A 26,644-nucleotide genomic window follows, 5' to 3' on the forward strand; every position below is an offset into this window, starting at 1 on the left:
ATTGATGGGATAGGACGCTGGGTAATGGAAGGGATGGTAGCCTTGTCAGGTTTATGAATTCTATTTTGCCATCTCTGGATACCATGCCCTTGATCCATTTGACCCATGAAATCCCTCCAAGGAGGAAAATGGAGAAAAAGTTTACCACTGACTACCTGTAGTCTGGGACAGACAGGGAAATCCTCAGAGGTTCTGCTGAGTTTGCCAAGCAAATGGGAAATGTTAAGACCAATTATTCTGGTCATTGTTTCTGTTTCTGAGTAATCATACATTCTGAATGGGGCTACAGCTATGTTGGCCCCTCCCAGACTGCTGGTATTGCAGCCCCCAGGAGCTGCACTTCAACCATGTCTGCTAATGAATTTTTGTGTTCCTTTCAAATATTATAATTTCTGAAAACACATAGTCACAGCAGTGAAGGTCTCACCATCCATCTCATTCTTCTGTAGCCTTTCTCTAATGTATAGCATATAAAGTTTGTATCCATTAAATGGGGTACTTAAAAAGAATGCCTTAAAACTGTTAGCAAATGGCAGGCAGGTGTGGGAGCAAATCATAACACAAGCATATGGTGCCCTATATAACTAATCCCCAACACTGTGTGCAAGGCCCATTGGTAAATTGTAAACAGAAATCATGATTTCCCCCATGAAAACAGGTTTTGTGTATGCCCTTTGTGATCCTCAGGGAACTGACTTAGTGACATCTGGGGGTCACCTTCATGAAATTGTGGAAAACTCATCATTTAGGATAAATAATTTAGTACCCCAAGTGTAATTGTGTACATTTTGTATCAATAAAATGTCCCAGATTACTTTTCAGTGTATGAATCAAAGCACTTTGGGAGATGATTCGCTAAGAATAGCAGTTACATTGACAATATCCTCCATGATGGGTAGTCTAACAAGACAGACCCAATTCAGATATGATGATGGATGCAGTCTGGTGTTCCTGAATTGACGCCACCATGACAAAGTCGTTTCAAGCCTCCCATATGACAAATAAATTATTTTGTCTTCCATATTTACCACCCAGGCAGTGATAGGAGAGTAAAAATTCTCCTTGACAAACTTCTCCAGAGATGAAGAAGCATAAGATGACCAATCTCACTTCCTTCATACCAGTTTAAACATTTTCCAGATCTTGGGGTCATCAGGAGGGTAATATTTCTTCTATCCCTTTTGTTTCACAGGCCACTCTAAAAGACAAATGAAGTACCACCTTCTTCAATTTCAGTTCCTAAGGCTCCTTGAGTGGAATCATCCAAGGCAGAGCAATTAAGGGAAGAACTGGCTCTGTGGCTCTGAGTTATTGGGAAAATTTCTGTTCCTCTTGTCCTAGAGCATCTTGGTGATGCAGACACAGAGTAAGAGGGGTAGAGGATAGAAGCTGGAAAAGTAACTATCTTATTGGGATGCTGTTACATCATGGGATGCAGTCTTGCTTTCCCTGGAAAATGTAATGGCTTCATGGGCATTGATGCCGAGGGCCAATGCTGAATGGATCTAATACTGACTATGTCATGGGTCCTAATGCTGTGGAACCACCCAATACCCATCCTGGTATGAAAGCCTGCAGTTCTGAAGGCTTGAAGTCTGATGACATCAACACATGCAGGGCACTGAAGCAGCTAGTACAAACACTGATCTTGAGTTGCCAACCCCAAAACTTGGGGCCTAAGGACCATTTGCACCACAGGTAATGTAACCATATTTGGCTCCAAAGGCTGAATGATCAGAGAAGACACAAACCATTGTGAACCTGTTATGTTACAGAAAGTATGTGCCAAGCCTTTTGCTGATGTCAGCAGCAAATGAGACTTGATGTTGCCAGCATACTGCACAATCAGTGTTGAGTCAGAAGCTATTATTGAAGAGGACGAATGAAGAAAATGTATTACAAAATCCCTGTCTGTTGTTTAAGAAGATGAAGCACATCTTGAAATGGGCCTGCGAAAAGGCATCCATCATGTTGGAAAAATCATTGTCCACAGTAGCACTTCCGCAGAAGATGGAAGAACATCAAATGAAAGGCTATAGAGGAGGAAGACAGCCTGACTAGCTCAGTATCAGAAGGAGGAGTCAAGTTGTTTTAAGTGCCTTAGAAGGCTGAGAAGGCTTATTTCTGATCACAGTAGCAAGCTCAGTATTGTAAATTGTAATAGCAGATAAGAAAGCTAAAGCAGAAGACTCATTGTGGTCCCTTCCATGTTTTTAGCACTAGGAGATCAAGAACAGGAATGAGGTAATTCCCCTTTACATCTTGAAGGTTTATCCTTAGTTTGCTAAAACTCAGCAGATTTTTTTTTTAATTTTTGGAGGGTCCCTGAATCCTGCCTGATAACATCCTCTCAACAACTTAAGGTGCCTAGTTATGTAGAGGGGATTAGAGCCTTTTCCAACCTATATATTACACATTGAGAGTGCTGTTTATGAGGCTGTCAACCAGGTATCCTTCAGGGTTTTTCTTATTATGCCTTACTTCACAATTTCCCATCCCCAACTCATGCTTGTAGTTTTCAAGTAGAATGGACTTGCAGTGTAAGTGTTCACACTTCTGCTTATGACTCAACTGATTCAGAGAGCTAATCAAATTAGGTTATTAAGATACACCTTCCTTGTATTATTTACTGAAAAAAGAATTTCCATAAAATACTCATGGCTGCTAACACCTGAGCTCTCAGTCCAAGCAGTGTAATTAATTTCATATGATCCTGATTAACACCCAAGACACCCAGGACATCTAAAAATGTTTTAAATACCGACTGGAAGATTTTTTTCTTACTTTCCTAAGACAGGAAATAGACGATGAGAAACTCGTTTTATATACAAAACAACAAGTAAAATCAAAGAGAATTTGAAAAAAAAAAAGCAAAGAAACACTATTTGGGAAAACTACAAATGGGAGTACTGCCATTAATGTAAATTTGTAGCCTAAGCTAAAACCGTCAATATACAGGTAAAAGGGTGAACAGTAACAACCATGAAATATTATAACTGTGGCAGTACAAGGGTGATCTACCTGGATAAATGCATAACCTGCTCTTCTTTTTATGTCAGGAAAACTAAAAGAAGTTTCATAGAAAGATTATGCAAACGTTTGTTTCATATAACTAAGAAGAAAGAGACCAGTGCTCTTTATAGCTACATTTTAGATTATAACATAGAAGGATATTTGTTTTGCAGCTTGGAATAAGTAGTGACTGACTCTCTGGTTGGGCCTTTGGAGTTAAGAATTGAGGTCAGAGAACTAACCTGGCAGTTAAATTTGGATGCGGAAACACCTCAGGGCTCAACGACTTTTTCCATTAGTAGCCTATTACAAAAGGGACCTTCAAGTTACAATGCATTTTAATAAGGAAACATATTTTTCACCACAACTTTATGTCACAGAGATATTTCTAAAAAGAGTTTTATTGTTATTTTTTTTTTTTATTTTGACTGTTTACAATCAACAACACCTTTTTACATGTTGTATGTCAATGTATGTATTTTAAATTTGTTTTTTTTTTTTTAATCTGGTGTCTTTACATTTCACTTACCATGAATGTCACATGACAACTTAACAATATAAATATGAGTGTTTGCAAGTTGCACATGATTCCAAAGAATTCTTTTACCTAGACGAAAGCATACACTTTTGAATAAAATTGATATTTGCTTCTACAGAGTCATCCCAAAATAACTTTATCTATTTGGTTATATATATAATGTTACTTTGCAGTGCGCATTTTACATTTAGTAAATGACATGCATATTTTAGCCAGAATTTTCTTACCTAAACTAAGGTAATTCTCATATAAATCTATCTACCTGGACTCTGTTTTTTCACCTTGCCTCCTAACCCCTCGCAGTCTTTTGTTAACCCTTTTTCTTAACTTTCATATATCTAAAAATAACATTATTTGAAAGAAAGGAACAAAGAAACTGAAGATTTTGGTTTTCCTCAATTTTCTTTGAGGTGATAGTGCCATCTTTTTTTTTTCCTGCTGGAGCTGACCATGGACTTCACCAGTGACTCACACTAGAAGGGTCTCCCTGCTGGCAGAATTAGCACATGGATAATCAAACCATGTGTTGGTCAACATTAGTTGTAAGTTGGCATGATGCCAACAGCTGAATGGGGATTAAGTGGGCAGCCATCATGTGGTGGCCTACAGCAATATTCTGTAGGCTTATGTCGCTTTCTTACCTACTGGTCTTATATCAGGCTGAGAAGGTCATATGTGTGTGTGTGTGTGTGTGTGCGTGTGTGTGTGTGTGTGTGTGTGTGTGTGTGTGTGTGTGTGTGTGTGTGTGTGTGTGTGTGTGTGTGTGTGTGTGTTTATGTGGGTGTACACATACATGTGTGTGATTTGCACGCGCATGTATGTGTGTTTATGTGGGCGCACATGTACGCATGTGTGTGATTTGTGTGTGTGTGTGTGTGTGTGTGTGTGTGTGTGTGTGTGTGTGTGTGTGTGTGTGTGTGTGTGTGTGTGTGTGCATGTGTGTGAGTGACATAGGCACCGGAAGTTGTTGAAGACTGGGGAGGGGGGGGTGGAAGGTGAGATGGGCACTTAGCGATCTAAAAAGGACAACTTTTTATAATTATTTACTACCACAACATAGGTTTACTTGGAGGGCATTTTTAGCTTAGCCAATTCCCTTTTAGTGCTTGAATTAACATTTTCTGATTGGTCTTACCTATCCCATGGCCGATAATTTTATATTTGCCCTAGTGAGAAGAACTTTGATTATACCATAGATAATTTGAGGGGACCCATGTAAGGGATGCAGCATTTAGGAACTGCCTCTATCCATTATTGGCATGATGGGCAATCCTGGAGTATATTTTCTATTACCCATCCCTGGATCCAAGTTGGATTTGAATATGGACAGGGATGAGCTTTGTTTTACTTGAATGGATAGTCTGTTCTGGAACAGTGGTAGCCTCTGTGACATATATCCATCTCTCCACAACATTCAGTTTAGATACCTAGACTGAGTATTTCTGATGCCATTTGACTTGCTGATTCTCAGTAGGTCCATCTGTATTTTGTCGGAGGATGCCTTGTATGCCAGATATGTCACCTGTAAGCACTCTGTAGGATACTGAGTATAGTGATAAATCTTTGAGGTGGTCCATGCAAGACCTATTGTTTAGGACATGTATCCTTTTAGTAAGGTATCTTTGAAGGCATTTCAACTGTTGCATGGGGCTGGACAGATACATGCCAAAGTGGGCATTATACAAAATGGTTGACCTAATGAGAGCTTTGTAAAGGGGGACAACAACATCTCTAGATCTAGTCACAATCAATTTGTTTATAAGTTGTGCAATATAGAAAGGCTTTCTTATGACTCTGGGCACATGTTGGTCAAAAGCAGGTCACTGTACACACAAGTTCCCAAATGCCAAACAATTGGGTCAGTTCTCAGAGGGCATTGTCATGATTTTCACACTAGTTATTATTTGGGACAAACTTTCCTGCATGATGGTTAAGTCATTTGGGGATTCAATAACTGCTCTCAAACATAGCCGACCAAAGCCCTTTGGTATTTCCTTTTACTTTTGAGATGTATATGCCAATCAGAAAAAGTCTCAGCACCAAACCCTGGGGGATTCTATTGGAGACTGGTCTCTTCCCCTATTTTGATCTCCTGTATCCTGTGAGTAAGTTGGTAATCCAGCTAGTGATGCAAGTGTTTGTGCCTACATTATTCATGTTTTGTACTATACCTGAGTAGGGGACTATGTCAAAAGGCTTGGCCAGGTCAAAGTAATGTGGTGTGAACTGTTAACAAGAGTAAAGCATAACATTTGCCCATGATTTTGAGCCTTTCCCACTTTCCTCTGGGCTGTTTTCAAACACAGTTTTAGGGCCATGCATACATGTATGCATTCTTTGATTCACCTTCCTGATTGTATTAAATTATATTCTTTATATTTATGTATTAAGCAGGTTAGGCAGGTGGAGTGCAATGGAAATGCAATTGCACTCCACCTACATAACCTGCTTAATACATAAATACTTTATAACACACACAGTTTGTTCTTTCTTACACACTATTGATTAACCCTATGTACTGCCTTCGTGCTAATGCTACCTCTATACCACTCTCAGAGGATTTAAACCCTTGTATTAATTTAACTCATTCTAATATTCGTGCATAAAGAACTCATCCATGCTAATGTTACTTCTATATCATTCTCAAATGATTTAAACCTCTGTATTAATTTAACCTTGTACTACTGTTCTCAACCACTAAACATGTAAATATGCGTTACATCCTTCTCCAAGCTGCTGTTTAACTTTTGTTTAGTTTTTGCTATTTTGTATGTAAAATTTGCTTAGTTTGCTTCTGTTTCCACTATGTATTATACTTCATATTATCGAGATTGTACTATGTATTATTGGAGCTTTTCTCCCCCGGGCCTCCACTGAAAATGGGCTCTTTCAGCCCAGTGGACCTCTCCGGTCATCAAACTGGAAATAAAATAAATAAAAATAAAAATTGTATACTACAGCACCAGTTGTTAGAATGTTTTAAATTTGTAGTTTTGAACAGTCTTCTAGTAAGCAATGAAAGAAAATGTATGAACCAATAATGACAAAACTACCCATTTCAGAAAATTTCAACCATAAAAGGCCACTCAAACTTCTGTCATTACAATCCACCAATATCAGTAAATATGCAAAATGCTTGCAGAAGTAAGTCATCTAAATAATTCCACATTAATGGGATCTCTAACTAATGAAGAGGTTACTGCTAGGAAACAACTTTATATTTCATTGTTTCATCTACAAATAAAGTGGCTGTTGCCCTTGATGAATAAATTACCTATGTTACATTAACACATTTTAAGCTACTAATATTGCAATAGGGAATGTATGGCAAACTGATAACAGGTTCATAGTTACTAGGTAACTCCTCCAAAGGATGACATTCACAGGAATGCAGCATCCACTCCCTTTAAAGTATAACACAGTACAGTATCAACGATCCATATGCATACCGTGGGAGTAGAACCTATTGCCTTCTGCATCAACAGTAAGGCTACTACCTGTTATGCTAATAACAATGCAAACAGACAGCACTAAACATCTCTTCCCCTGAAGCTCTCAGCTCCTTGTAAAATGTTTTATTTATTTAACATTGGTTTACCAGGAAAGTCTGACTTGGAACAAAGCCACTTTTCAGAAGAGGCCTGGGGAGAAATGCTCCAGACACACGTCTTTGTAACAAGGGAAGAAATGAACACAAAAACAGGGAGGACATACAGACTCTGCACAGAAGGTACCCCAAACAGGAATCAAACCAGAGAACTTCTTGATGTGAGGCAACAATACTACCACTGCACCATCCACTTGACACAACTTCTTCTTCTTTCGGCTTTTCGCGGTTAGGGGTCACCACAGCAGATCACCTGTCTACTCATGATTGGCAGTGGAGTTTTACAGTGTTGAGTTGCCAGCCCAGTGCCCAACCTTCCACAGAAGGCACACACATGCACGCACTCACACCTAGGGCCAATTTAGAGTATCCAATCCACCTACAGCATGTCTTTGGAATGTGGGATGAAACCAGAGCACCCGGAGGAAACCCACATGACCACAGAGAGGGCATGCGGACTCCGTACAGAAGGCACCCCAGCCAAGGATCGAACCGGAGAACCTCTTACTGTGAGGTGGTAATGCTAACCGCTGCACCACTGTGGCCGCCATCCACTTGACACAACTAAACCTCCTAATTTTACAGCAGAAGAAATCTAAAAAAGCCAATATTTATTTGGGGTGGGGCAAAGGCCCAAAACCAAAATATTGCTTGTATAATCATAAAAAGTTGCTAAAATAGTGTTTTGCGTTGCCATGTGTTTCCAAAGATTTGCCAAAAACCCACAAATTTTAAGTCGAACAGACCAAATGTATGAGACAAATATTCTGTAAAAATCTAGACAGCTGAGAGCTATGGACTCAACTCTCTGAATCACAAGTGGTGGTGTGGGTAGGGAATGTAGGCTGTTGGTGCAAAGCATGGAGTCAGGAAGATAGAGTTACATACTCCTGCCATATAGAGTCCAGTGCATGACACTCACCATAGGCGCCAGAGCCTGTTTTAAGTAAGTGGGGCATTTTACACACACACACAATTCCTAAAGCATATGTAAACAACTATTCCTAAAGCATATATAAACAATTCCTAAAGTATATAGAAACACACAGAGCACAGCCTTTCTTCCTAATGCATATATAAACAAATGGAGCACTTCTCCTTACCATGAGCAATGATGTGATCGGGAATATTTAATTGTCTGCGCACATTTTACGTTAGCCTACGATGCATGCATGAATCCTCCGTTGAGTCCTCCTTAAAGGGAAACAGGTCTTGTAGCTGTAAAAGTGTGTGGGGAGTGGTTTCTCCCTCCCCCTCGCTCTATGGTTCTGGCGCCTATGGTGAGTGTCATGCACTGGACTCTATATGGCAGGAGTATGTAACTCTATCTTCCTGACTCCATGCTTTGCACCAACTCTCTGAGCCCTGGCCTTGGCCAAAGACTTACTAGAGAGATATAAGTAGGTACCTCCCTTTCCCAGAATAAACATGCCTGTCCTCCCTGCCACAATAATCAGACTCATCTGCATCTAACAGAACTTAGTCTAACCAGATCATAGTCGGGTCTGTAACCCTCTATGCTACCAGGCTGGTTGTAAGGCTGGTGAAACCGTGGTCAAAAGAATCATAGTAGGCACTTCCTGTTAAAATGCTATATACTGAGCAAGTCCATAAGGAAATTATTATGCCTGTTTCTCAATGAATGTAAATGCAAAATCTATACTTGCTTTGTTTTCATTTAGTCTTTTTTTCTTTCTTAACTAGCTTGAAAAATCTTGCTTCCATTCAAAATGGACACATACATAATAAACATGCCACATACATTTTGACAGTAAAAATAAAAATATTTAGTACTTACAATAACACCACCTTCAGTGTGTCTTTGGAATCTACTGGCAAACATTTTATAGAAAAGTCCTCCTGGATTAAACTGTGTACTCCAGATGAGCATATTTCCCTGAGAATACATATCAATTCCTGTTATCCTTGAATTGTCTTCCATATGGGATACCCGATAATAATTTTCAGTGTCATTGAATGGATATAGAAAACCACAAATCGCTGTATCATTGGCAACATACAGAATCTGACCTTCTGATCCTACAGACGGATATAATGAAATGCAAAAAAAACAATTTTAATTTATGACTAGATTAACCAAGCAAAAATGTTTTTACTGCTAATATTTATCTCATAACAATTATTTTCAGTTAAAACTAATACTGTACTAAAACATTTACATAAGAAGAGCTGCACTTCTTTTATTGTAACTCTAACTGCAGCAGTGGCAAAATTAAAATACAAAAACAGTCTTTTGTTTGTGTTATCAGTGAAGTAACAAAACAACCACATGTTTTGAGCAATACAAGAGGTTCTCTTATATAACATTGAACTACAAAACCCCATTAATCAGAAATACCAAAAACTAATGCCAAACGTACAGAACAGCAAAAAACAAAATGTAAGAAATATACTGAGCAGCACAGTGGTGCAGCGATTAACGTTATCACCTCACAGCAAAAGGTACTCTGGTTTAATTCTCAGCTGGGATACCTTCTGTGTAAAGCCTGCATGTCCTCTCTGCATTTGTGTGGGTTTCCTCTGGGTACTCCAGTTTTCTTCCACATTCCAAAGACATGTGTATGGAACATTTCTCCTAGGAACTCTGCTGAAAATAGGCTCTATCTTAGTTGGACTTTCCTGGTCAACAAATGATAAATAAAATAAGTGTTTTTGCTGTGTGCAAGCCCTGTGCACCTCTTAGTGTTGGAGAGGAAACCCCCTATATCCCTCAAACTCATATATTTCAACTCCATAGTCATACCTGTAGCTCAGAGTGTGCGCTATACTTTTAAGAAGCTTTCCAGTCAGTGGGGCACGTATATATAAGTACTGAGCACGTGCAAGCAAGAGTGCTATTTTGTAGTAAGCAGTCACGGTGTAAGCATGCATGTGTGTACTAGTCAGTCAGTTAGTTTGTTTAAGTTTAATGTTCCTGCTATACATCCTGATGTCTTTGTATATAATAAAATACTTAAATTAATACCTATGCCTCATTCAGATACACAAGATGAGCGACATGGTGTCAGAATGGTATTGAGAGTCAAAACCATCAGATGCACAGTTAAAGTTGAAGGAATATACAGGAGTGGATCATCCCTATTGTTCAACTGGCTTGCAAACAGGTCAGAAATGAATTCCAGGTACTCAAACTCGCTTAAATGACTTTTTACTTAACAAATATAAAACAAAAACACTCAGAATGCTCAAAATGAATTTTTAATTAAACAAAAAGTCTGAAACTGAGGCATACTGATAATAATATTCAAAATAATTATGAAAATGTTTGAGACAATATCTGAGTAGCATAAAATTTATAAAAAAAGGGAAACTACCATATTTTCTCTCTGTGTTACTTTTTCACATTAACTAAAGCTATTTGAATTATCTGAAGTGTGCAAAGTGTTAGCAAGTGTGTGCAGTATTATAGTGCGGTTATTTCACAAAATATGTATGTTTCAAAGAATATTTTGCAAAGTACATTCTAAAAGAGTTTCTTATGCATTTAAATGTTATTCCAAGTACCTGGTGTATGTGTGTGCGCATGTTCATACATAATTACAATGACCATATTTGCATTGTAACAATATTTGCATTGTGTTTAAACATAATTTGTTGGCATGGCAGAAGGATTTCACAGACCAAGTCCACTTGTGTTTGATAACAATATTACAGAAAATTAGAGAGTGTTTGACCAAGAATGCAATATTTTCATACAGTCTGCTTTTTCTGACAAAGACACACATACAAAGGCATTTATTCTGCTTAATTTAGCTGGTTCAGAAGCCATTAAAAGAGAGCATTAATTTGTGTATGCAGGGGAGGGGGAAAACATCATATAGTTCTACCAGCTAAAAGGTGGGAAGACCATAATTGTTTAAAATGTAAATTTAGAGAAATGTGTAACTGTCAATCAATATTACAATGGCAAGGCACTTATTTTACACAAGGGATCAAAAGCCTGGTTTAACGTTTGCAGCATATATAACCAACTTGAGAAATAAGACTAAAATGTGCAGATTTCATGATTTGAGAGATGAGTTGATAAAAGACAGCCTTGTGTGTCACATATTAAAGACGATGCAGTGAGAATGATTTTGCTTCAAGACAGTGATTTAGCTTTGAATAAGGTTGTGACGATTGGGGAGAGATGGGCAAAGGCTGCCAGCCTAGTCAAATAGAATTTAATATCTAATTCTGGCATTTGTAAATAAATGTAAAATACAGGCATGTTTTCTTGATAATAAATGTAAAATACAGGTGTGTGTTTTTAAATGAAAGAAAAACACTGTAAAATGTGAACTTCAAGTTTGTTACAACATTGCACCCTTGCTGTAAAGAAAAACTAAGTCAAGCCTTTCAAATGTGTCTTTTGAAATTGAAATGATTTTAAGACATTCTTTGATCTTTAAAGTTGGTTCCGGTCAGGCAGGCTGAAGACATTCTGTCTATTGTGTTAACTAAGGGCTAATTGCTAGGGTGCATATTTGAAATGCCTTTTAGTGTTGTATTCTCCTGTGCAGGTATTAGCTTGCTAAATAATGCAGTTTCTCTTAGCCTGGGAACTCAGAGCAGGTGTCAAGATGATGCAATATGAATACTGGGAAAACCTAAGTGTCAACATGATGCAATCTGGGGAGGACCCAGAGACATGTTTTTTAGTGATGTTTTATAAACTTTGTCTCAGAGAGAGACTAAAAGCATTTTGATCTGGACATCTAACTTAGCACTCTGCCTTATGCTCACATGTATGTTTCTAGCAGTGTGATTTCTTGTTGGAATAGTTAAAGCTAGTAAAGATTAATTAGGTATTTTTCTTTGAAATCAGACCTGTCCTACTGTATTATTTTAAGTTTCTGTGTGATCTGTGAACTCTTAGATATCTCTGTGGTGTAATAGTTTTGTCTTGTGTTTTATTTATTTATTATTAAATATTTTTAAAACCTTCTACCTGTGGCTGGTTTGTGTAGAGATATGTTATGCTTTATTGCACATTATATATTTATAGAGTTTGCTGTCTAAGCCCTTCCAATAAGCCTTAGACTGAATAGTCACATTATCATTGGATATTAATATTGCACAGTAATAACTGGACACCCTTTTAAGGGCTGATATTATTAACTGGGTGGTGGCAGTAATTACTACCATATAGTCTGGGTAAAGGGGCACAGGTGGAGAATCTGTGTCAGCCTTTCCCAGGAGTGTCTGTAAAGTGTATAAATACTTATCTCAAAGTGTGTGTGTGTTGTGTCAGCTACTTGGCAGGGACACAAAGCACTGGTTGGACAGAGAGAGTACTGGAGGTTTTAGCTTGCCCAGTTAGGCTGAAATGGACCCTATAGCTGTGCCAGTGGGGAGTCTTATTGGGGACCTGGTGAGCAAGGGAGCAACCAGCCCCAGACTGGCTGTGATCTCTGTGTGCACTTAAGGGAAATTGTACTTTACTTTGTGTATTAGTTAACCTTTCCTCTTCTAGGAGATGACTTCCCTGGTGTTAGTGTTGAGGATTGAGGCTCCTTGATTGCTGGGCTAGGGCACGGTCATCACAAAGGCCATAGAGATTTGCCAGATATATCAGCTCACAGAAAACCACATAAATATGCTTACAAAGGGAAAAGCATGCTTCCAGTGCCTTCCAGTACTAATGCAGATAGTATGCAGCACGTGGTTAAAATGTACAAGCCTAAGGGTGGGGTAGCTTCAGTGAAATTCATTCTTTTTAACAAAATCCAGAGCATGCTCAGTGAAGCACAAAAGTGAGTCAGTTGTATCAAAGAATGTGCCCCACCTAGCCTCATAGTCAACTGTTGCAATTGTGGTGGTAATCATGAACATAAAAGAGAAAAGTGATTATTTGTTAGTCAGCAGTGCCATAAATATAAAAGAGAAATCATTTCAAATGGTCTTGCAAATCAAAAAAGGTTCATTCTTTTATTAAAAAAGAGTATTCAAAGAGGCAAGTTGATTAAGTAGAAGGCTGAAACCCTACTTTTTTATGTTGATGGTGTGTCTGTGCTTGGTGAAACAGTCAATGCAGTAGATTTGTGGGCAAAGAATGAAGTATTTTGTACTGTTCAGATTAATGGGAGGCCTGTGGAGCTCAAAGTAGATACTGTTTCAAAGTGCAATGTTATGTCAGCAGAATCATTTGCTAGAGTAAAAGCTGAGCAGATGAGAAGCTTGATTTGGTGAAGTCTGCAAAGCTTGTTGCTTTTGGTGGTGAAGAAATTCAAACCAAAGGCTCAGTAGTGCTCTCATTTTACTCTGCTGGGAACAGCTATGACTTGCAATTTTACTTAGTCAAGAGACACATACAGGCCTTAGAGACAGTTTGAAAATGGGACTGCTTTCATTTAATAAGGAAGTCCACCATGTAAGCTTGAAGGATAACAGCCCAAATTTCTCCCAGACTATTTATCTGACTATGCTGATCTTTTCAAAGTCAAACTAGGCAAACCTCCAGTTGTCTACACCATGAAGCTAGACCCTGAGATAAGCCCAGTTATCAGAGCAGCATGGAAAGCTCCATTGGCCATGCAGAACAGAGTCGGTGCAGCAAGTACTAATTTGTCCCAGTAGAAGAACCAATGGAATGGGTATCCTCCATGGTTGTAGCTAATAAGAAAAGCTCATATGATACTAGAATATGTATTGACCAAGATAATTGGACAAAGCACTAAATGATGTCATTATCTAATGCAAACAGTCGAAGAATTTGCTGCTCTTATGCCAAATGTCACTGTTTTTTTCTGTGTTAGATGCAAAAAGTCAATTTTGGCAAATTTTGCTTGGCCGTAAATCTTCATTGCTAACCACATTCAGTACACCATTTGAAAGGTACAGATATTGAGAATACCATTCGGAATCACTTCTGCCAGTGAAGTCTTTCAGGGTGCAATGGAGCAATTTTTTTCTGGCTATACATGTGCTATTATAGTAGATGATATTCTTGTAGGAGGCAATGGTGAAGTCGAACATGATAAAACTTCAAAACAGTTTCAGACATTAGCTTGTGAAGTCAATCTTAAGCTGAATCTTCAAAAATTAAAAAAAAAAAAATTCAGGCTACAGGAAGTTGCTTATGTTGGTCATTTGTTTACCAGTTCAGGCTTACAACCAGATTCTTCCAACCAAACAGCAATTCTTGAGATGCCAGCTCCAGACAATGTTCAAGCTCCACAGCATTTCCTTGGCACGGTCAACTATCTAGGCAAGTTCATTCCAGATTTGAGCCAACTTTCAACACCGCTTAGACAGGTGACATGCAAAGACTTAACTTGGTCCTGGTAAGAACAACACTAAAGAGCATTTGATGTCATGAAACACAGAATTGCCAGTCCACCTACTTTAAGATACTATGATATTCACAAACCAGTAATGCTTTCCTGTGATGCTTCTAAGTTAGGTCTTGGTGCAGTCATTCTTCAGGAGGGTAGACGAATAGCCTATCCATCGAGAACTCAAACCCAAACTGAGATGCAGTATGCTCAGATACAGAAAGACCTGCTGGCAATTGTGTTTGCATGCTTGAAGCTTCATGATAATATTTATGACTGACCTATTCGAATTGAGACTGACCACCAACCTCTAGTCACTATTTTGAGAAAGCCAATGTACACAGTTCCTGTTAGATTGCAACGCATGATGCTCAAATTTCAAAACTGCAATTTCAATCTTGTTTACATAAAAGGCAAACTACTTTATCTTACTGATACTTTATCCAGATAACCCAGAAAAATGCAGAAGAGCTTAACAACGACTAACTTGATTTTGAGGTCATAGAAGTAAGAATTTTTTCTTCCACACGTCTTGATGAAGTGCAACCTTATTTTCCATAGAGGGATGAGATTTTGTCAGACAATGTTATCATCATCAAAGGTCCTAAGGTGATTGTTCCAAAATCCTTGCAACAACAGTACATTAAGATCTTGCATGGTGGCCACCCAAGAACTGATTCTACCAAAAGAAGGATGAGCAAACTAGTATTTTGGCCGTCTATGTCAAAAGATATTGAGAGTTCTCTCTCAAGTTTTACTGTTTGGTACTAAACCACATGAACAGAAATAACGGCTTCAGTTAAGCCACATTCCTTAACTACCTTGGTCGACAGTAGCTACAGACATTTTTGAGTAAAACGGTCAGCATTACTTGATATCAGTAGACTCTTATTCAAATTGGTTTGTGATTGACCTACTTCCTAACTTAACGTCCATTACTGTCATCACTAAGTTGAAGACACATTTTTCTGTCCATGGTAGTCTGCACAGAGTCATGTGTGACAATGATGCACTGCTTACAAGTCAGCAGTTTAAAAGATTTGCTGAAATATGAGACTTTTTTCATATTATGAGTAGCCCTGAATGCCTGCAGTCAAATGACTTGGTGGAACGTGCATTTCAAAGTACAAAACAGCTGTTAGAGAAATTAAAATGAGACAATAATGATGTTTTCCTAAATCTCCTGAATCTCAGAAACATTCCTCATGATAATCATCTTGGTTTGCCTGCCCAGAGACTTATGTCAATACAGACCAGAACCACACTACCAATCAGTAGCAATTTATTGGTTCAATTGCTAAGAACAACAAAGTAGTGAAAGCTCAACTCCTGAAAAAGCATTTGTCCCAGATGTCCTATTATGATAAGAACAGCAAACCACTCAATCCATTACAAGTAGGGGAGATAGTGAGGATGCAGACAGCAAAAGGTTTTGATCGGATTGGATTTTAGAAAAGTTTGTGGCAAAAGCCAAGATTGTACATTGTGGAATTTCAGGGAATAAAATTTAGGCAGAAAGAATCAGAAGCATTTATTATCAGTGTCTGAGCCAGTGTTACAGCATCTTGCTTGTAATAAAGACTCTAGTTCTCAGAGTGACTTATTCAATGTTCCAGTTCCAGAGGGCATTCCAGCAGATATCCCTGTTGGTGAGAATATCCCTGAGAGTTCTAAAGCAGAACATTCATGAGTGACAGTCCCTGTTGCTAAACCCAGTCCTAACTATTACATTACAAGAACAGGTCGCATTTCCAGGCCTAGTTCTAGATATATGTCAATCTGGACATGAATGTTGTTTTGTTCATTACTGTCTGTATAATTTGCATGCCTATTCAAATGATATTACCATTGCAAGACAGCTCTGTAAAGACGGAGGATGTAGACCAGAGTGTGTGATATACCTTTAAGAAGCTTTCCAGTCAGCAGGCACATGCATATAAGTACTGAGCACATGCAAGCAAGAGTGTCATTTTGTAGTGAACAGTCAAGGTGTAAGCACGCATGTGTGTACTAGTCAGTCTTTTAGTTAGTTTGTTTAAATTGAATGTTCCTGATAACCATCCTGATGTGTTTGTATATAATAAAATATTGTACTTAAATGAACACCCAAGCCTCATTGACTTATTCAGATAAACAAGAAGAGCACAATACCGATGCAAAGAAGGGAGCAATGGGAATCATGACAAAACTGCACTGACAGTGTGTTTTCTATGGAAAATAGCATTTGATGTTGTGTTCCTGGCTGTCTTTGGGTTTGAGGTACTGATGCTCTAGGAATTTATCCTCAGCTAGCTACAGATATGTCAGTACAAACTCATGCAGCTTTATAGATCTTTTGAAAGCTGCTTCATGTTACCCTTCAGCATAACAAGCTTTGCATGTTATTAATATCTTTGAGCCTATTCTTACTCTATGGGGTGTGCCTGCAGTCCTCCCCCTATGGTCAGCTGACTCCCAACCACACAAATGGATAAGCATCCAATCGCAAACATTCAGAAACACAGCTACCTACCTTTTGTTATGCAGTCCTGATTATGATACTGATGACCCAAGATTTACTAGCAGTCTAGGCACTACAAGACCGGGAGATTAAAGGGTAGGAAAGAGCAGGATAAGCTTTGCTGGCTCGTCTGACATTGTGGGGGTTGAGCTAACTGATATTATGTACGGTGAAAAGCTGATGGTCAACGGTGGGGGGGGGACACAACCACCTGTAAATACAACACAATACAAATGCAGTTTTTTTGTTTTTTTTTTTGAGCTGAAACCTCCCTTGAATCTCCATGCAAGGGCATCTTCAGCAGTTGCACAAGCTGTGACCTGTCAGTTTTGGTCTGGGGGACATGAAGCATGGTCACAGAAAAACTTAACTTGAAAATTATTATTGAGGAAATAACTCTTTACCATATTACTAGTGATCACTACTAACAAGGTAGAAATGGAAAACAGTTCTGTAAACTACTAAATGTTCTAAGTCTGAGTGTTTTATAACAATGTTCCCTAAAGAATTCATAGGTTTGTTGTTAAATTAATCTAGGACAGTTCACAGCAATAGCTTCAAATGAAATGCTAATTATAACACTTCCCTGAAAAATCCTTCACAGATGAACACATGCACTGATGTCTGTACAAAAGGTTAACCTTCTGAAGCTGTTCTATTTTGGTAAAAGTCAATTATCAAATTAACTAACCTTTTGTGCAGTAATTTTGATTATGATTGATATATGATGAGATGGAATGTAAACACAAAGTTAACATATTTTAATGAAGTTATTAAAAAGGTTAATCTATCAAGCACTCAGTAAAAAAACTCAAGAGAAACAGCTGGTTAATAGAAGAATGGCAAGACAGGCATTCTAAAAAACTGCACTAGGAATATTTTTTTCCTAATTCTGATGTGATTTTACACTTCAATATTGATAGTAAAATCTTCAATGTGTTCATATGTTTTTACTTAGCTTGCGGTCAAAAGAAGCTCAGCCATATCACCCAGTAATTGTGGGAAACTAGCAGTGTTCCCCATTAAGTAAACTTTCTCCACATATTTCTGGTGAGAATTTGTGATCACCCATCCATTCATCCAGACTGGTTGTAATGGTTGCTAGGGAAGTACGTTGCTTGATAGATAAGGGCAGCATATTTCAGAAAGGGGTATATGATGGGTTAGGTATATTTTATAAAATCTAATTGTTGATGTGATGGTGTAGGTTTAGGTTTCTAGGACAGATGTTTGATGTACAGTTTGTTCTATTATGGTGATGGAGTTCAAAGAGTGCTGGGTCAGTCATGGCACAAATACCTAAATAGAGTTCAGCCCTCAAGAGTCTGTATAACATTCAGTAGTGCAACAGAGATTTTAATCTATCAGAGTAAACTGTGAACTTATCAGCCCCCCCAGCATTACAGATGATGAAGGTTATTTCCCATGAATGACAGTGCTAGTATGTATAGTTAGAGAGTGTGGGGGTGGTTCCCTCTACTATGTAGTGGAGAGTTGAGCCCCCTCCAAAAACATGTTTTTTTTTTTTTTTAAGTCTTGCTAAATTGAACTTTTTACCAATTGTTTTCATCCATTTGAACCTTCAGGAGTACAACTCAGTTAAAACATAGTTGAAGTGAAATATGTACTCACTTTTAACCAAGTAATGAGAAATATTGCAATTAATAATACAGACATACATACAAATATTTCAGACATGGCCATTAATGCCCTTCTGGCCTGCCAATATACAAAAACATTTGTTCCCATAATAAGTGTTCAGGCTGTTCTTAAAAACATCTAAACCACTACTTGTTTTAATGTAATTTGGTAGTCTATTACATGCATCATCTGCTCTATCATAGAACAAATTAGTACACTTCTCATTCCTATAGAATCTTTTACATAGGTTGTCTGATGATTGTTTAGTACTTTTTCATAACCCCAAACATTCCCAGAGATAGTTGTCTCTAAATGCTCTATATACCTAAGATCTCCTCTTAGATATCTGTAAGAGACACCGTACAAGTTAAAATATTGTAGTCTTTCATAATAACTTAAATTTTCACATCCATGGATGTCCTTGGTTTATCTCTACTGTACTCTTTCCAGTTTACTCATGCTTGATTTCTTATGCAGAAAGTTTCCATATTGCTATCCCATACCAAAGTTTGGGTCTAATGTAATAACAAACAATGACTTCATCATTTCTTTCCTAGACTTTATAAATCTTTATATACAACCTATAGTTCTATAACTATCATTAACCAATTGGTTGATTGGATTAGAAAAGCTCAAAGCTTGATCTACCCATATACCCAGGTCCTTAAATGAATCTACAGTTTCAATCTCTGTGTACTGTATTAAATATTTACTTTTCAGTTTTATATCCTTCAAATCACATCTGCTTAGTTTTTGATGTATTTATCAGCAGAGTATTCTCTTGTGCCCAAATGGTCAATTTAGTCAAGTTCTTTTGCAGACATGCCTTATCTGTAACACATAATCAGTCTATCCAATTTCAGGTCATCTGCATATAGACTGCAGAACACCTCAGATGAAAAAGTTAGGTCTGAAAGTTACAATAATAATATTTAATAATGTGTTGTGTGTAGCTCTCAAGAAAATCAGGGACAAATCCAGAAATAATCGGGGCAATCAACGACACTTTTAAAATATTAGTAATATTAACTTAAGGCATCAACAAATCAATAGGGAGTGAATTAATGTACATTTTCTATAGTAAAGGAGGTGTACAACTCTAACTGTTGACAGTATTTATTAAACAGAATTCACCACATTTTCTACAAAAGTCACCATTTTAAGGAGGGATTAAGAGAGACACAGCTAAAATTTCAGTCAAAATCAGGGATGTCCTAAAAAAATCAGGAACAGTTATACATACGGTGGTGTGCATAATGGATTCGCTCAAGGGTATTTTCATTGAGTCTTTTTTGGTTCTAAATTGTTTCAAATATTACAGTTTATAAAAGGAATATTAGAAATGCTGCCTTTGTTATATAGGGGTTCAATGAACAGTCCTGTATCTATAAAAAAATACAGTCTTCCATGGTCCTGCAATAAGCACTTATTGAATGGTGTATGCAGACACAAAGGAATAATATAAATTACCATAAATTAAAAAAAAAAAAACTGCCTGACCTGAAAGGTTTTTAAAATGGAAAAAAAAATAGAAGACTTAGTACTTGAACAGGCTGATATCTGCCCTAGTAAAGTATCATGTTATGATTAATCATTTTTTGTTGTTGTTTCTAATTTATAAGGTTATTTAATGCATATGTAAGGTTATTTAATATGAGTTAGTGTGGTTAAGTGGGAAGGGATCATTTTTGTGAATGAGCCAAAGAAGTGGACAAGATTAACTGAGTATGATTATGGAGGAAGACATGTGTAATGGTGTGAATTGACTATAAGAGAAAGCACTGAAAGACATTTCTACACACCACAAAACGTTGATTCAACTTAATGTTAATGAAGTAAGGCATTTAAAAGACAAAGACTTGTTGGACATTTCAGAACTGCTTGGGTAGTATAGGAAAACTACATGCAGCTGGTGTTGAAGACATTGAATTCCTAGATGCCTACAAGGTTGCTGCAATAGGTAGCAAACAGCAGGTTAGTGAAGGGTAAAACAGAATGGAGGAATTAAGTGTTTAGGCAAACAATGTGTATCAGAAATTGACTGCAAAGGAGCATAACGCTCACTAAAAGAATTTGTGGCTGATATGAGTTCTGAGGCAAGAGAAAGGTGCACAATTTTCTGCAGTTTGAGAAAACTAAATGATGCAGTCGACAGGGTTCATGAAATTGTCAAAGGGAATTGAAAAAATGTATGCTGGTTAACAATAACTGTGTCTGACAGAGCCTATGGCAAAATGAACATTATTTTGGTGCTTATTAGCTTATTAGTGACTGAAGCAGTTAGAATTAATGGAAATAATTTTTCTGTTAGAGCAAAATATTCTTGTGTAAGTAAGGGAATAATTTATGTTATTTTCTGCACATGTAATAAATATTATATTGGTGAAACAAAGAGAATGTTAGTGGACAGAATAAAAGAACATGTCAGAGATGTGAAAAATAAAAAATTAAGTAGTCCCATTGCAGAACATTTTAATTCTGTTCATGATGGTAATATCAGTTGTATGAAAGTAACGGTATTAGAACATGTACCCTTGCATTATAATAATATGGACTATCAGAAGAATATATCGAGACAGAAGGAGTCCATTCTTATTATGAAATATGGCACTTTATTTCCCTATGGTTTGAATAAGGAATGTAATTGGCAGAGCCTTATTTAGGGCTATATCTTTAAATGTTTATTGTGGCATGTTTTAATTGAATGATAGTCTAATTTAATTGATTGTTTTAGAATTGTATATAATGTGACTTTTTAGAAACGTTAGGGTTTTACTCTGTAAAGGCTGTGGCCGAGGCGCTAGAGAAATAGGACTGTTACCATTGGAAGTGTATCGAATTGTATCGAATAAACCATCCAGATTTTGAAAGTAGAGCTGGGACTCACTATTTGTTCTTGTTGTTGCTAATTTCATCTGCTTTTTCTCTGTTGTTTTTAATTATTTTGGTGCTGTTTGTGTTGATATGAAAAACAGCAGATGTAGCATCTGAAGCAACCAATGCAAGTCAGTTAGTGCTTGTGGAGCATGACTGTTCTGATGAAGTCCTTCAACTTAGGCAACCGGTCATTGACACTGTCACAGAATTTAAGTGACGCAAGTTGAAACTTAAGTAGACTTTCTCTGGTACACTGATTTTTTACTAATGTTGAGAAGGCAACAGCTAAGTTATAGCAATTGCTAATATATTTATCTCATGAAGTAATGAAAACGAATTACTCAGAAATTTTTCATATGGTGACTCTGCTAGTTTGATGGAAGTGGAAAAAGAAATGGAAGAGTAGAATAAGCTAAATGGAAAAATGAATCTTTTTCTATGTAACACAACAGGAAATAGGATAATACAAGAGGATTCAAATCTCTGTGTGAAGTATTACAGTGAGAAATGGGTTAAACCTTTATTGTCATAGAGGATTAATAATTGCAGAGATCTAACCTACCTATTAACTATGGAAGCAAGACGCGGGCTGTCTATCAGAGCTGCCAGTGTCCCAAGTGGCCTGCTACTGTATAAGCCAAAGTGTTTTTTTTTTTTTTTTTTGCTGTTTACTTGATAAGCTGTGCACCTTTAGCCCACAAGTCTTCTACTGAACACATTAGGTGTCCCTCCAACAGTTTCAGAGCAATATTTTACAAATGCTCCTCTTGTTACTTATATCCTCTGTATTCCTCCTTTTTTCTTTAGAAAAAAAATGCACATAAAAAATCCTTTGTTTATTTCTCCCAACACAGCCTTAAGCAAAACCAACAAAATGTATAAGCTTTATAAGATAAACCATCCCATTCTGGAACCTTCCAATTATTTACTCCCACAATGACCTTCACTGCTTCTGTCAAATTTAACCCTTCCTGACATCCATTCTTCTGCACTGTAACACTCATATACCCATCAGTAACTCTCACTAAATAATTCTGGAGTGCAGTCTGAAACATGCTCGGCAATTACATTGGTACCTTAGTCGAAATTCCAGAGATCCTCAAATACTTTCATCACCTGTATCATTGTCCCATCTTTCAAAATTTGAAAAGGATGCAAAACATTTATTTCATGAGTTGTATAATATAGACTTCACAGTTTTGCTGACACAAAGCTTTTGCTGCAGTAGTGTACATTCTTAAGGCTGCATTCCTTTCATTAACTTTCATCCACCACATCACCTTTATCTTTTTAGTCATAATAATGTTATAACATCTTTTTTTTAATATACCTAATCATAATATCCATTTTTTCATCTGCTTACTTGATCTCTGAAAAAAAAACAACTTTAAAATATTGCTTAAAATCCTCTTCCCGTTTTACTTCTGTCATATATTTTCCAGATATTTTTCTTTCATAAACAAAGCCAGATCATATTAAAGAATTTTCTTCTGCAAAAGAGAAACATTCTGTTGCACTATTATCCAAAATAAACTGTTCTCTCCAAAGCACATCAATGCATTTTACCTTTTGATCTGGAAACCTGTAGTCTACAGATGTATGAATTGCTTCACCCAGGTATAAATAGGTGATCAGACCTGCAAGATTTGCTCGTACAAGTCACAACACTTCAGAAAATAAACTAGGATTCAAACAGAAAAGAAGCAAATTGTAGAACTGCCTACCATGTATTCAAGCATGCGGGAGTTTAGCACCTTCCATCCCCAGTGGTGAGCAAGAATGTGAGATACTGCAACCTCAGACTTTATTTATATCCCCCTGACTTTCATTAAAAATCTGAAAGTATCAAGGATGATAGTTAAGGTTCATGAACTTTTAGATGTCTCCAGTATTTTCAATAACAAAAAATTTTAAGTAGTTTGAAACATATCTAAATGGTGCTTCACAGACTGACAGACTGCGAACAATATGAACAAATCAGTCCATTTCATGATTAAAAAAAAATGTTTCCCTGTCTCATACACAAATGCACACACACACTCACACACACAATTATCCTTTCTTCAGCATCACCAGTTTCACCCCTTGTTTAGACGAATAATAGTGAAAGTTATTTTGGGAATGAATAATCTTAAGGTTCCAGAATGAATTTTTTTTTCTTATGATGTTTGTATCAGCTACTCCTATAATTTAAATAAATATCCTGCAAAAGAAAATTATTAGTGTGTAGCATTAGCAATAATCTTAAGTATTCACCTTATTTTAACATATTTAGTAGTTTTAATACCCAGTAACAAAGTACTTGTGTATCTTTCCTCTTCTCGTTTAATTAAATTTCAGGCTGCACTTTTCTTTCTACTTGACTCTTCTGTGTCAAAAACATTCACCCAAATATCACATCTTTTTCTGATGGAGACTCATCACTTTAAAAAGTTTTATGCAAAACTGTAAACTTTAACAGTGGTTTATCGGTAAACTCATTTGAAAGCAGAACTTGTGTAGCCCAATATAAGAAAAAAAAAAACGGAAATTCTTGTCACATCAAAGGAAAAACTGTTACATTAATGCTGCAACATACTATTCTTACATTGTAATCACACCTGATCTTTTAGTTCCAAAATCCTTCAGTGCCAAAAAGAGGCTCATGGTCTTCTAGAACATCACATAAGGACCGGTATTCATAGCCCAGGGCTATGCATTTTCATACCGGTGATCCATGAAGAGTGGCACTGAGTGGATATGCAAATCCCAGACATTCATCATGAATATGGAAATGCAAAGGAGTTGTTGTAAACACAACTCCCTATCGCAAAATACATAACATCTTTAATACATAAAGAAAAGGGGGGCAGCTAATATGTTGATAAGGAGCCTTAGACATTTGAGTAAGAGTACGATTCACAGACATGAATCTATAATGAGATAATTAGTGTACAAGCATGTAAACAGCTCTAAACTTAAGCCAGTAACCAGCAGTTTTCCAACAGAATACAGAGAAGCAAGGGGAGTTCGGTTGGTACTGGTGCATATCTGGATATTTTATTGAAGGGGCTGCTTGAGAAAATGCTTCATTTTCATGCTTGTGCATGCCTGGACATTTTACTGACAGTGTTGCTTGGGTAAATGTTTCATTATGGACCTTTTGGATACCTGGACATATTACTGAAGGGGTCACTTGGCTGAATGAATCATTTTGGTGTTTGTGCATACCTGGACATTTTAGTGAAGGGGTCACTTGGGCAAATGCTTCATTTTGGTGTTTGTGTATATGTGGAAGTATTACTGAAGGGGTCACTTGTTTAAATGTTTCATTTTGGTGCTTGCGCATACCTGGACATATTACTGAAGCGGTCACTTGGGTGAATGTTTCATTTTGGTGCTTGTGCATACCTGCACATATTACTGAAGAAGTCAGTTGTGGAAATGTTGTATTTGGGTGCTTGTACATACCTGGACATTTTACTGAAGGGGTCACTTGGGGAAATGTTAAATTTTTGTGCTTGTGCATATCTGGACATATTACTGAAGGGGTCACTTGGAGAAATGTTTCATTTTGGTGGTTTTGCATACCTGGACATACTAATGAAGGAGTTGCTGTGGGAAATAATTAATTTGTGTGTCAAGAAAGTGATTGTGCATACATGCTCTGACAGCTGGGCAAAATAATTTAGTTTGTTTAATTTTAGTGCTTGTGCATAATTAAGACAAACTAATGAAGGGGTTGCTGGCTGAAATAATTAATTTGTGTGTCTGGGAAATGCTTGTACAGGTTTACTATTATAATGCTGACTCAGAGACAGTTGAGTCGGAATATGGTCGATGCACCTGCGTAAAAGTTGGACTGCCAAATTCCGGTATACCTGATGCAAATACCAAACACTGAAACTCCTTACTGCTCTCAACCCGGAAACAAGCTTTACCATGGGTCCAGGAGGCGGCAAGGTAGGACTGTTGGGAATGTCGGTGTTTGACATTTCACCATTCGGGATGTAGGATATTGCACAGGTGGAACTGACCACCTACAAGCCAACATAATGATACTTAACCACTTGTGCATAGTCAGACAAACTACTGAAGAGATGGCTTTGGGCACATGAACTGATTGCAACTCCAATATCAAAGGTGAAGCATCGCTTTTAACAATGGATGTGTATACCTCATGGATGTTGGACTATGAGTTGCAAAACCACCTCATTAGCTTATGCTGCTTTAGATTTCTCATTTGAATCTCATTATTTTTAAGACCTTTGTCATTAGTGTAAATGGTTTCTATGAATCTTGCCTTTGCTGTGCTTATTCTTAATCATCAGGGATACCCCTATCACATTTGAGCAAGTGAGAATGAACACCAACCAAGGACTACAGATAATCTTTAGCATCAATAGTGAGTACAGATCATGAGCAATTTCTATACAGTTACTCATAATATCTAACCATCGAGGAGCATCAGCGTCATTCTTCAAGACCCATTGAGCATAAAATTCATAACAAAAGAGGATTCTCTACAAGACAACTTCATTCTGAAACTCAATTTAGGTGCATAAACTCCAAGTACAAGCAAGAGACCTCAAAAACCTCCAAGCTTCATATTACATTCTTTTCAGACGATGGTTTTCAAGAAAGAGTTTATCTAGTATTTCATCTGCTTGTCCCTTAAAGAATGCTTTAACTATGTTCCTAGAAACAGAAAATGCTTTACTTACACCAGCTGATTTGACAATGTATGCACCTAATTCAGTACTACCTTCTTTTGTATCTACTGAAGTATTCAACATCCATTTTTCCTCCCATCCTGCTTTTGATAGTTATTTAGTTGCTGAGCAACCAGCTCTATCTGCAGCTGTTTGATACTGGCAAAGAAATACTCCGAACTCCAGTACTTGATGTTTGACAAGAATAACTAGAACCTTCTGTCTCTTTCACAATGGGTAAATCTAATTCCAGTACCTGATGTTTGACAAGAATAACTAGAACCTTCTGTATCTTTCACAATGAGTAAATCTAATTTATCTACTCAAAAAACAACATTCTGCATTTCAGATCTAACATGTTGCATAGGCACAATTATTGAAAAACATTCACTTTATTAGTTTCCTTCAGAAATTATAATGCCTTCTCTTTTCATCCCTCAGTCAGCACCTTCTCTTCAATCTTCATTGCAGAAAGCTCTAATGATAAGATGATTATGAAGC

The 26,644-nt window shown here is 37.2% G+C and overlaps 1 protein-coding gene across 1 annotated transcript in view; it reads right to left on the bottom strand.

Moving 5' to 3' along the window:
• Nucleotides 1-26,644, bottom strand: part of LRP1B (LDL receptor related protein 1B) — a gene marked incomplete at its 5' end in the record, with an annotated part of 5,941,474 nt that overhangs the window by 772,497 nt on the left and 5,142,333 nt on the right. The window contains one exon of the mRNA XM_044073672.1: nucleotides 8,956-9,197. Coding sequence (XP_043929607.1) covers nucleotides 8,956-9,197 — 242 coding nt within the window. The remainder of the gene's footprint in view (nucleotides 1-8,955; nucleotides 9,198-26,644) is intronic.

This window comes from Protopterus annectens, chromosome 6.part0, assembly GCF_019279795.1.
Source record: "Protopterus annectens isolate FY-2018-M chromosome 6.part0, PAN1.0, whole genome shotgun sequence".
Taxonomy (NCBI): domain Eukaryota; kingdom Metazoa; phylum Chordata; order Ceratodontiformes; family Protopteridae; genus Protopterus; species Protopterus annectens.